The 12,413-nt window shown below is 43.2% G+C and overlaps 1 protein-coding gene and 1 long non-coding RNA gene across 15 annotated transcripts in view; one reads left to right on the top strand and one right to left on the bottom strand.

The window, feature by feature from the left end:
* The window catches only part of LOC118088151 (uncharacterized), a 46,197-nt gene that overhangs the window by 17,017 nt on the left and 16,767 nt on the right, over window positions 1–12,413 (bottom strand). For all 14 annotated transcript variants that reach the window (XR_015950878.1, XR_015950884.1, XR_015950879.1 and 11 more), the window contains one exon: window positions 2,740–5,287. This is a non-coding gene — a long non-coding RNA (uncharacterized LOC118088151). The remainder of the gene's footprint in view (window positions 1–2,739; window positions 5,288–12,413) is intronic.
* The window catches only part of HNF4A (hepatocyte nuclear factor 4 alpha), a 73,890-nt gene continuing 64,576 nt past the window's right edge, over window positions 3,100–12,413 (top strand). The window contains exon 1 of the mRNA XM_035121412.3: window positions 3,100–3,204. Within this exon, the coding sequence (XP_034977303.1) occupies window positions 3,156–3,204 (49 nt within the window). The 5' untranslated portion in view covers window positions 3,100–3,155. The remainder of the gene's footprint in view (window positions 3,205–12,413) is intronic.

The following is a 12,413-nucleotide window of genomic DNA, read 5'->3' as shown; positions in this document are numbered from 1 at the left end:
TTCTTCTTCTTCTTCTTCTTCTTCTTCTTCTTCTTCTTCTTCTTCTTCACAAGACTGCAATAAATTCTTTGGTTCCCAAAGCACTTGCGTATTTCTTCTTTATTTGAAAATGTAGCTCAATAATCCTATACACTAACACCTTCATTCATAAGACATATGATCACAAGCTGAACATGAGTCAGCAGTGCAATGAGGCTGCAAGGACAAGGCTAATGGATTGCAGGTTTTGCTAATAGAACCATAGTTTCCAAGCCAAGAGAAATAATAGTTCCAATTCAGTCCGCAATGGTCAGACTTCTTCTGGAGTTCTCTCATTCAGTTCTGGGCAATGTATTTCAAAAATGATATTGACAAATTCGAAAGCCTTCGGAGGATGGCAACGAAGATGGTCGGGGATATATAAAAAGCAAGTCCTATGTGGAGTGGTGGACTTGATTGCATTCTTTAAATCCCCAAAGAGCTGTTGCATCGACAAGATCCAACACAGAAAGTGGGACTAGCAGCAATGGGCTTCAGTTACAGGAGGGTAGATTTGGCTTCAACATTAGGAGAAACTTATTGATGTTGAGAGCAGTTTGACCGTGGAACCAATTGTCAGTGTGTGTGTGTGTAGGGGGGGATCTCTCCTTGGCTGTGGGTCTTCAAGCAGAGGCTACAGAACACTTTTTGGCTCTACAAACCAGATCCGTATTAGATTATGATATTAAATACATAAATAAAAGTTCACATTGATCCTGAAGCGAACACCCTACAAGACCCAGCGAGCTTCTTTCAACTAAAATATAACTTTTTAAAATAAAAAAATAAAAAATATTTATTTGCTTTATAAGAAACAACAGCAAACAGATAACATTTCTAACAAACCCTAAATAAACAAAATACAACAAAGAAATATAACACAAAAGTAAAAACAAATATATAAAAATATTTCTTATACAGTGGTACCTCAGTTTGCAAACACAATCTGTTCCACAGAGGCGTTCGCTCGCCGAGGCATTCGCTCGCCGACGGCACGCTTCAGCGTGTGCGCGAAGTGCCGATAGAGCGCTTCTGCGCATGCGCATGCTGCGCAGATCACTCCTGTGCATGTGTGAGCTGCGCAGATCGCATCTGCGCATCTGACGCCGCGGAACCCGGATGTAAACACTTCCGGGTCCGTGGCATTCTAAGGTTTTCGTAAACGGAGGTAGTCATAAACTGAGGTTCCACTGTATAACTCTTATTTTCTTTCACATCTCAAATGACTTCCCTCGTTACAATCTTTCTGAATTTCATTATAATACATTTTTAGCAGTTTATTCTCCATCTAAAAACCAAATCTTAATTTAATTATTCCATAATCTATTAACCAAATATTTAAATTCTACATTTCAGACTTCCCAACTATTGGAAGATATATTGCACTTATATTTGATTTGTAGTAATGATTTCCAAATTCTTATCTACTATATATTTTGGTATGTGGTCCACCTGTCCGTTCTCCCAAAATTTTGTCACCTCACAAGATATCACCGCCAAACTCGGCATGAGGGTTCCCAAGTTGTGGGTGGCAGTCACTGTTGACATTTGGATGTCGAGTACCATTTTGAATCAAGATGGCAAACTGAAACATGGCGTAGGTTCAGCTGCCTCCAGAGATATTATCGTCAAACTCAGCAGAAGGGTTCCTGAGGTGGGGACAGCTGTCTCCATTGATGTTTGTATGCCAGGCACCATTTTGAATCAAGATGGTGAACCGGAACATGACTTTGGCATGACTTTGCCCAATGCTTTGAGTGATGGGTTCAAACTCATAAATTACCCTATCCATTAAAAAAAATCACAAATTTTTATGGTTTCTAGTCATTCCTAGGCAGTGCCAGGCACTCCCCACTATTATATACACATTTTATAGATCAGCATATACAAATTTTATGCAAATCTTTGTCATTTGGGGGGGGGGTTTGATGCATTTCCTCTTTTTTGGTGACACACTAAATGGCCACCTTAACCCAAACTTGTTTGCCCTGTAGAACAAATTGTCATCTATGTCGTTTTTTTCATGCACCCCCCAAAATAAAAGCAGTATACTGAAATTGAATCTTCCAGTGGGAATAATTTAACAACAGGAACACCACTTGTCAAGTATGGAACATACAACAATACATGAAACTGCCCTAACCATCTGGCCTTCATTTGGGATTTAACTTTTGTATGAGTTTTTAATTTTGTTTTATTTGCTTGGCACCAACATTGCTATCCTTTTGGCACCACGCAAAGACATTTTTATTCTCGCGTTTAAATTATTTTCCCTGCTGCTATGGTTTACTGGGGGGGGGGTATTATTATTATTATTGGGTACATTTGTGTCATTTGCATTTTTTTTATTACCCTGTTTCGATATAAACTCCTCTGGGAGCCTGAGTAAAGGTCACTATACACTTTTAAATAAATATATATCGAATGTACACATAAGCCCCAGTCCTTAGAAATGCCCGTCCTCAACCACACACATTTATTTACTACACACCCAGATCTATCTATTTACACTGTACATGTACGCTGGCATGAATGAATACACAACCCTCTATGCTTTTACATATAATCAAATGTACACCTGGGTATGTACGCACGGCACATCAGCAATGATGGTGTGCAGGGCCTCAAGCGTGTGCACGCACAGACACAAAGCCTTTGTTCTCTGTGTTTGCTTGGCGAGGGCAATAAAATGCCCCGCGTCTCTGCAGCTGTGAAACTCACCTAGTTCACAGCCCCCAAAGGAGAGTTCTCTGCCTTGCCAGGCTCCGGAGGGCTACTTCCCTTTAGCCTCTTGTCTTGGAGGAATAAGAAGGAAAGCAATCGCCCGGCAATGGGGTCACCCAAGGCCTGAAACCAGGTGTCAGTGGGAGTCCCAAAAGTGTGCCCATAAAGTCATGTTTGAGTTTCAAGCTTGGAAGCAGTTACTATAGCTACCGTGGCCGACAAGCACCTTGCAGGTTGGTTTCCATATGAGCTTGGTTACTATTTAACATCTCCACCCACATTAGGCCTGATTAAGCGAATCAATAAGATAACAGAGGAGGCAGGTTTGCTCACCCTTCCTCCCGCCTCCTTCACCCAGCTTTTCTTGTAATTTTACACTTTCTCCATTTTCTCCAGAATTATACTGATGAGAAATGGTCAATGTAATCACACAGCTAAGTGCTAAGATGGAGGCGCCATATGGTGAGTACAACAGGTTACCATATTCTTTCCTTGTTGCTGATGAGAGAGAGCATTAAGAGAAGCTGAGAGATTATGGGCAGCGTTGTGTATGTTGAGGGCACTAGTATTGTCGATCTGGGGAGCCTTATCCCCACCCCCCAGCACTAACCGCTTTAACCATGCGGTGTGTTTCATCGTAATGTGCTTCTTCTCAGGTTATTGTGACATCTTCAGTCCGAAATTAGCCTTCCTAAAAAAAGAAAAGAATACAACCTTTCTCTCTTTTCGAATATGTCTGCGAGCAAAAGTTTTCAGGCTGAAATGTCCTGATTCAAATGGCTGGCCTGGGAATAGTCTTTAACGTGCAAACCGGAAAAGGAGGCTCTCCCCTCCTTCTTTGTTCTGTCTGATGCGTGAGAGGGAAATGAGGTTTCCAAGGAAAGAGTTGAAATTCATACTTAACAGAAGGACTTGACCCAGATCCATCGCTCACAAAGCTTTGCAAAGTGGTTGGTTGAACATAACAACACCAAGAGATATTTCAGTTGACGCAAGTTTAGTCCATGAATGGGAGGCATCTAAGTTTTTGTAGGGATCTAGTGAGATAGCTCTAAGACTCCTTTGTATGTTCTGTCAGCATAAAGGTAGAAACCTTTCAGTAGATATACTCAGGGATACTTTCTGGAGTGGCATGAAGTGTTCTCAGGGCCTCGGGCCAAAGCCCCCATTGCATTTTGCAGAACCGAGTTGGCGACCCCCATATTTGTGTGCATGGAAAATATGTTCAATGGTAATAAAATATAAACACCCGTCTATGCCTCAGTCATATATCCATGAGCTAGAAAAGCATCAACCAACATTGTGGAGCTGATGGGTTTGTTTTAAATACAACACATGCATAATATTCTCTCAGCATATTTTCCTATGTCTGCAGACACCATCCTGTGTTTGCAGCTCATACCAGACCGTAATCTAGGTGAAGATCCCTTTTATCAGATGGATTGAAACTGGTCATAAAAATACGGTTTGGGGTGTGAGGAATTCAATTCCGATATTATTTTTGTAACTGGACAGCATTTAGCTTGGTAAGTCTAGGTTTGATGAAGAGGCGCATAAGCTACTTTCGGAAAACAAAGAATTTCAATTTTACCTTCTGAAAATGTCAGGTACTGCTAAAGAAATAAAGAAATAAAATCTAATACAACTGCCAGTACTTCACAATCATTTTTAACGATTTCTATGCAATTTTAGTCAAATTTTAATATAACTAAACTATATCAATTTAACCAAAATATCTTTTGAATTACCAAGTCATGCTACAACTTTTTAGCACCCGTCATTTGGGGAATTTGAAAGTTGAAAAATTCAACACACCCAAATGGGTCCTGAAATGTGAGGGCCTGAGAAACTAATCCTCTGATGCCTAGCCAGGCTACCCCTAACATAGAATATCTCTTAAGGGAAAGTGCAGGAAAAAACTCTAGGTATTTCAAAATCGACTCTTGCATGTTTTCCCCACAGATGCACACTTTTCTTTATTTCCAGGCTTGAGTAGAGAAACGCTTCAACCACAGAGCACCATAGCTGCCAAGTTATCCCTTTTTTACAGGGATTTTCCCTTATGCTGAATAGGCTTCCTCGCGAGAAAAGTGAAAACTTGGCAGCTATGCAGAGCACCCAGAATAGCGGCCTTAACATAAGATCAATGAAAACAAAATAGTTACTGCTTACAAGTTTTACAATCTAAAAGACACCAAACAAAAGGAAAAAGGAGGAGGAAGGAGGAGGAAATAAGCAAAACCAGGCACTAATTTTTAAGTTACAAACTAGTTCTTATAATGACAAGCTGGTAATGATCTTTCCTTCAAGGAGGTCAAGGTAGTATGCATGATTCTTACCCCTCTCCCTTTTAATTTCCACAGCAACTTTATGAAATTATGATGAGTTACAGTGATGGGATTAATGTCAATCAGGGAGCTTTGTGGGTGTGGATTTGATTCTGGGTCGCCCCAGTTCCAGTCCAGTATTCTCCAGGACTCCATACTGGCTCCCAAAGTTTTTAAAGATCATTTTCTGAGGATTTAAGGGTGATTGTTGTGAAGAGCTGAAAGAAATATACACAAGATTCAGCATGGATGGAATGTTATTTTGAATTCACCATAACAGTAGAGTAGGCAGACCATAGTTAAAGCATCCAGACTTCCAGCTGGAGGCTGAGTTCTGTGCAGTGCAAAAAAACAAACCCCTTACTTCAACAATAGGCATTGCCTGATCCATATTAATTTGATTGTGCTTTCCTGCAGCAACTGTGGTTTCTTTTGTTTTGTTAGCCAGCCCTCGCTTTCACTCATGCTGCCATAGGTTAAGTTGGTGATCATACACATGCTTGTTGATGCTTAAGAGCACAGATTCAGTTTTGATACCAGATTGCAACCACTTGGAAAAGCTACGGCTGCAACCCAGCACCCAAATCTGACTTCTACCAAATTCAGGGGATGGTATCAGCAATGACATCTGCACAACCAACTCAGTCTGGCGCAGCGCAGGTAGAAGTTAGCATAGGCAGATTAAAAAGCCACACCTCCCACGAGTTCAAGGGGTCATGTCTGTTGTAGATTGTCTGCTGTAGATCTCAACAGTCTTGTTACAGAGGTGTAGAAACTCAAAGACGTTAAAGGTTCTGGCAAACCTGCAGGCAAAGTCATTCCCAGCGTTTTGTGAATGCATATACTATACAGAGAGACTTCCTGATACAGTATTTAGTGCTATAAACCCCATGTTCTGTAAATGCATAAGCATTTTATCTTCAGTTATATGAGGGAGCAGACGAAAGCTTGCATTGATCACTCAGCATAGGTTTGAATTATGATTTTTTTATTTGCAATCCTGCTTTATTCAGCCTGTTAAGATGACAGGTTGTGCGTGTCTATAAGGAGTCGGTTTTATTTTAAACCACTCGGCTGATCACCATATGAATTTCATTTAGGTGAGTTGAGTGGTGGTTGGTTGTTTGGAAGAGGGATGGGACATTCTGTCCATCCTCTGCTACTCCACTGCTCTTTTATGCTAGTTGGGAAATTAGGCTTGGTTCACATTTGTATGGAAATCTACCTAATTCTCACGTCCCCAAACCATATGTGAACAGGAATGCATCTTTCCTTCAAAATTGACACCTTTCTGAATTTTTCAATGCAGTTCTCCAACCATATGTTTACAAAAATGCACGCATTAAAGGAAACTGTGCATAAAAGCACATATAATAGCAGTGAAAAATACCATTTAAAATGCACTATATTGGGGGAAAATGCTGGCTAAAATGTGTGTATTAGGCAAAATTGCATACAAAAATGTGTGTATTGGGAGAAGTGTGCACTAAAAAGCTGATTAATTTTCAGGATTTTTTTTAATTGCATCATGATTTGGAAATGTGAAGAACTGAATACTGGGGAAATTAAAAATGGAGAGAAACCAAAACTGACAGATTTATTCATCTCTAGTGAGGGAAGGAGAAACTCCTTCTCCCCCTCCCAGCACAGAAACCAAATCTCCAGCTAAATTCTACTCACAGTTGACCCTTCAAAACTGATAGACTTACGTTAAGCTAGAACAACTTTCACTAAATTAGCAAAACCAATAAATGTACGAGATGCTACCAATAAAACAAAGCAGCAGCAACTGAATATCGGTTACGGTTGATTCCCTCGAATTAGGATGTTAAGACGTACAGGGGTTAACAGACCAGACTCCAATACAGGAGCAGTTAATTGCATCTAGGGGACCAGGCAGATAAATTTTACATAAAGTAGCAGGAAGTCTCCGTCAACTGAACGTGTCAGGGCCCATGGACTTTAACATTGCATGCATTGTTATAGTCATTCTGACAGTGAGCACCAGCCTTGTATTTAAGTCCATTTGGCAGTGGCTGCTGCAAACACCGGAATGATCTGTGAAATAATTTATGGTCAGGTCACCATGTCCACTTCTGTTTGAATTAAAGGAAGCGGCTGTCCACCAGCTTCCAACATAAAAATGATTTGCTGGGGCTGAAGCACCATTAATTAAGTAATATCATCACCGGTTTCAGAACTGGCTCTAAAACCTGGATTGCAGGAGAGGAAAGGGGTGGCCCATGGAGCAAAGAGCTGGCTCAGTGTTGGGCTGAGTTACTGTAGCTTTAGTGGGTGCATGGAAGGGAAAGGTTTTTGCACACGTGGATTTTTCACTCGGTGCACTGCATGGGGGAGGAAACTGCACCTGCTATAGTCGTGCATTCTGCACATCTCTTTAAGTCATACCCTCCAAAATTCCTCAGATGAAAATAGGAACATTTCTCATGCCCCCCCCAACTGATGCTCCTCGACTCCGCCCCCATTTTTTGTCCCCCTTCCCCTGAGCATTTCCACCACCACTTCACACCGCATATGCCCTTCACCATCCTGAGAAAATCCCTCAATCCCTATTTTATTTAATTTTATTCTTCGGTAGGTTTACGAAAAGAAAAACACACACCAAAAAATAAATTTTAGAAAGGGACAAGGATAGATCCAGAGCCACAAAGCATTAAAAAAAAAAAAGACTCTTTGCGGTCCACTCTGCTCCCGTTTTCTTCCCGCCCAGGGCAGTCTTGACATCTGTCTGCCCCTCAGAGGTGGCAGGGCACACAGAACTGGGCCATGGCTGTGACAGCCTCTCCTCCTCCTCACCTGCACTCCAGCAGCTGCCACAAGCTACCCAAGGGAGGAGGCTAGAAGCAGTAGCAGCAGCAGCAGCCATGGAAAGGCAATGGGGTGCTCCCTCACTGCTCACCGCCATTCAGAACAAGCACTTCTTCCTCCATGAGTTTGGCAGTGGCAGCACTGGCAGGGGAAATAGGGACATTAAGGATAAAGTCAGAAGCCAGGGTGGCTTTTGTAATTCCGGGACTGTCCCTGGAAAATCAGGACACTTGGAGGGTATGTTTAAGGTGCATGTTCTGAATCTAGCTGTCACCCCAGATGGAAACATGCTCTCTTCAGGAGGCAGCTTTCATCTCAATCTGCTGGATTGGGGAAGAACGACTGCTTTGCATGCCACCAGCCAGCCACGTCTTCCCCATCTGTTTTAAGTGATTAAACGGAGGGTGGGCTCCCTTCCCCAGACTTTTCTTGTTTAAATGTTGGCCATGAGAAAAAGCCTGCCAAGTCTAGCAGAGTCTAAAGATTTAGAGGGAGGAAACAACAAAGAGGAAATGGGAGCAAATGCAGAAGAGCAACCGACTGTTGGCAGAGGGAAGGGCAGTCCTTCTAAATAGCTAGGTTACAAAGTTATCCAAACATAAGACGAAGGAAAACAGAGGATGGATTCAGGGACTCCATGAGTCCTAAAGCCAAGCAGAATTTGGAAAAGGATTAAGGAACCTCTCTGTTCTGCATGAGCTAATGTCAGGCTGAACTCTTCAGAATGCTATTTGGGTACCAATTTTTGAGCAGCTGCAAGACAGACATTGTTAATTGCCCCAGGATGCAAAGCAGCAGCAGCAGCAACAGACCATAAAACCCATGTTAACACCAAAAACCCATATGAAGAAGAGCAATAACTCAGTGGCAGAGCACATGCTTTTCAGCGAGAAGGTCCCAAGTTCAGTCCTCAGCAACTCCAGCTAAAAGAATCTCAGATGAACCCACTGTCAGTCAGAGGAGATGGCAATACTGAGCTTGATGGACAAGGAGGGTATGATACCGGTTGCTGGGGAGAAACAGGGGAAGAGGGCAAGTGGGCTTCTCAAGGGCATCTAATCAGCCACTATAAGAAAACAGATGTTGGTCTAGATATATCTTTGGTCTGATTCAGCTCTTCTCATATTCTGAAGGGGAAATCATATGTTCATCACTGTTGCCTTTCTTACTCTCTAAAGGTAAAGGTAAAGGTACCCCTGACAGTTAAGTCTAGTCGCGAACGACTCTGGGGTTGCGGCGCTCATCTTGCTTTACTGGCTGAGGGAGCCGATGTTTGTCCACAGAGAGTTTTTCCGGGTCATGTGGCCAGCATGACTAAACCGCTTCTGGCAAAATCAGAACAGGTCATGGAAACGCCGTTTACCTTCCCACCGGAGCGGTACCTATTTATCTACTTGCACTTTGACGTGCTTTCGAACTGCTAGGTTGGAGGAGGAGCAGGGACTGAGCAACAGGAGCTCACCCCACTGCGGGGATTCGAACTGCCGACCTTCTGATCGGCAAGTCCTAGGCTCAGTGGTTTAACCCACAGCGCCACCCGTATGCCTCACTCTCTATCCCCAGCTAATTCAACTCAACCCACATTTCTTGCTCAACCCACATTTCTTGCTCTGCTTTGCTGCAGAGTAACAAGTGTGAGTTGACTTTCAAATGGATGTATGGGGAAGCAATTGTGTAATCAAATGACTGTCCTACCCAAGAGAGATGCTGGTTTGTTTGCAGCAAAAGGGTTGCCTGGCTTGTTTGCCAGGAGCAAATCCTAAAGTAAAATGTTCTTGGCCTAGTAACTTTTTTTGTTGTGGGGTGTGTGTGTGTGTTGCTGCTTGGCGGTGGCATTGTGGATTTTGCAAGACTATCACAGGATTTGCAAACTATTCAAATGCTTTGGGTGGAGGGGGACATAAACAATGAGGACAAATCCCACCATGTTGTGTTCAGCGTCTCTCACATAGTGTGGTTTTCAGCAGTAATCTGTATGCTTCAGGGAAAGAGAGCAAGCAACACAAGGAGATGGGGATTAGACATGTCCTTCCCACTTGCCACGACCCAAGCACTGGGTAAACGCTGCTAATCCCTCAGCGATTGTCAATAAAATCCTTATACAGCGCCTGCTGCAGGTAAATCCACAGGTACATACGCAAATGGCACAGGAAGGATAGCTCCTTTATAGCACTCAGTAATTTGGGGAACTTCAAAACAAACGGTGACCCTGTTGGGAAGGGTCCTTTTGAAAACCAATGATACAATTGAGCCTTAATTGCAGATGTTTATCAGTGCAGCAACAATGCATCTGCCAAGCACAGAGTGCTTGGTGCAGTGATAAAGTGTGCGCAAAATCAGTATCTCGAAGAAATTATAAGAGCTGCTGCAGTTTTAAGTACAGTGGTATCTTGCAAGACGAATGCCCTGCAAGACGAATTTGTTTTGATCTGATGGTGACTCGCAAGACGAATTCGTTTTGTGAAAAATTTGTCTTGTGAATTGCGGTTTCCGATAGGAATGCATTGAAATTTAAATAATGCATTCCTATGGGCAAAAAAATACATTTCAATGCATTCCTATGGGAAACCGCGATTTGCAAGACAAATTTTTCGCAAAACGAATTGACTCATGGAACGAATTAAATTCGTCTTGCGAGGCACCACTGTACTAAGTTTAGTGAGAGAGGCGTATATCAGAGAAGTATTTACTGTGAAGTTAATTCTCTTTGCAGCCCCCCCCCATTTATTATTTCACTTAAGACCCTGATGTTGGGAAAGATTGAGGGCACTAGGAGAAGGGGACGACAGAGGACAAGATGGTTGGACAGTGTTCTCGAAGTTACGAACATGAGTTTGACCAAACTGCGGGAGGCAGTGGAAGACAGGAGTGCCTGGCGTGCTATGGTCCATGGGGTCGCGAAGAGTCGGACACGACTAAACGACTAAACAACAACAACAACAATTTCTGCTCATTCAAATAAGTCCTCTCACAGGACTGTACCACATCAGAATCCACATGGGATGTGGTTTGTTTCGAAACACTTCCCCCATGTCAAAATCTCCCTGTTTGATGAAGTGTTGGAGGGACATAGGATGATGTTGTGGCCATTGCTGTGGATGTCATTCTCTCAGATGAGAAAAATTCAAAGAGGATATGCCTATCAAAGTCTTGATCACTACAACTGAGCCTCTCATATTCAGAAATAGTATCATTTAGGCTAATAACAAACTCATCTCCATATACAGATCCTTAAAGGTAAAGGTAAAGGGACCCCTGACAGTCAAGTCCAGTCGCAGACAACTCTGGGGTTGCGGCGCTCATCTACTTGCACTTTGACGTGCTTTTGAACTGCTAAGTAGCCCAAATAGCACCATCCAAGCACAAGAGAGAGGTATCAGCAGGCTTTGGGGGAACCTTAAGGGATGTGCTAGCCCAAAAAAGGTCAAAGAGGACTAAGGAGGATGCTCAGTGGCCAACAGATGATTGCTGAGTAGGGTTGAAAACTAGAAGGGAGGGTGGAAAGAACAGAGTATCCTGAAGATGGCATGGCTGATGGGTTGGCACCATGAAGAAAGAACTGAACACCACAACAAATTGTCACACGTCCAGCTTATATCAGGGAGTGTGAGATGCTGGCAACAATAATGTGAGATGGCTATATTCATCCTGCCCTGCTTGCAAGCTTCCTAGGGCAGCTGTCTGGCACTGAGTGCTTGATTTCATGGACCTCCAGCCAAACCCAGATACCAATTCTTTTGAGCAACTAATTGGGTGCACTGTGTTGAAGCTGGCATAGAAAGGTCCCCTTTATCAAGTTGGAAGAGCTCATCTGTATAATTGCAAAAGCCACTAAGGGCTGTCAAATAGGCTGGAGGAACTGGACATGGAGGAAAGGGTCAATTTCCTGCATGAGCACAAATGGTCCCATGTATGAGAGGAGCCAACAGGTGCATGTGAGCCAACCTAGTTGCTATGGGGCAACAGCCAGTGCCTTCTATATAAGTGATGAAGGCACGTCAGCCCATTAATGTGCTGGGTTCCTTGTCTATGTGTCAAGCGCAATCCATGAGTCAGAGTGTGGGTTGCGCCTTGAATTGCTGGAGCAACAGGGTCCCTTCCAACTGACTTACTAGCAGTACATGTGAAAAGGATCTAGGGGTCTTGGTGGACCACAAGCTTAATATGAGTCAACAGTGTGGTGCAGCAGCAAAAAAAAGCTAATGCTGTTCTAGGCTGCATCTACAGAAGTATATTGTCCAGGATCAAGGGAAGTAATAGAGTAATAGTACCACTCTATTCTGGGATGCAGGTGGCGCTGTGGGTTAAACCACAGAGCCTAGAGCTTGCCGATCAGAAGGTCAGCGGTTTGAATCCCTGTGACGGGGTGAGCGCCCGTTGCTCAGTCCCAGCTCCTGCCAACCTAGCAGTTCGAAAGCACCTCAAAGTGCAAGTAGATAAATAGGTACCGCTACAGCGGGAAGGTAAACGGCGTTTCCGTGTGCTGCTCTGGTTCACCAGAAGTGGCTTTGTCAT

Source organism: Zootoca vivipara, chromosome 7 (genome assembly GCF_965207765.1).
Source record: "Zootoca vivipara chromosome 7, rZooViv2.hap1.1, whole genome shotgun sequence".
Taxonomy (NCBI): domain Eukaryota; kingdom Metazoa; phylum Chordata; class Lepidosauria; order Squamata; family Lacertidae; genus Zootoca; species Zootoca vivipara.
The sequence above is the reverse complement of the archived record's forward strand: the minus strand, read 5'-3'. Positions and strand labels throughout refer to the sequence as shown.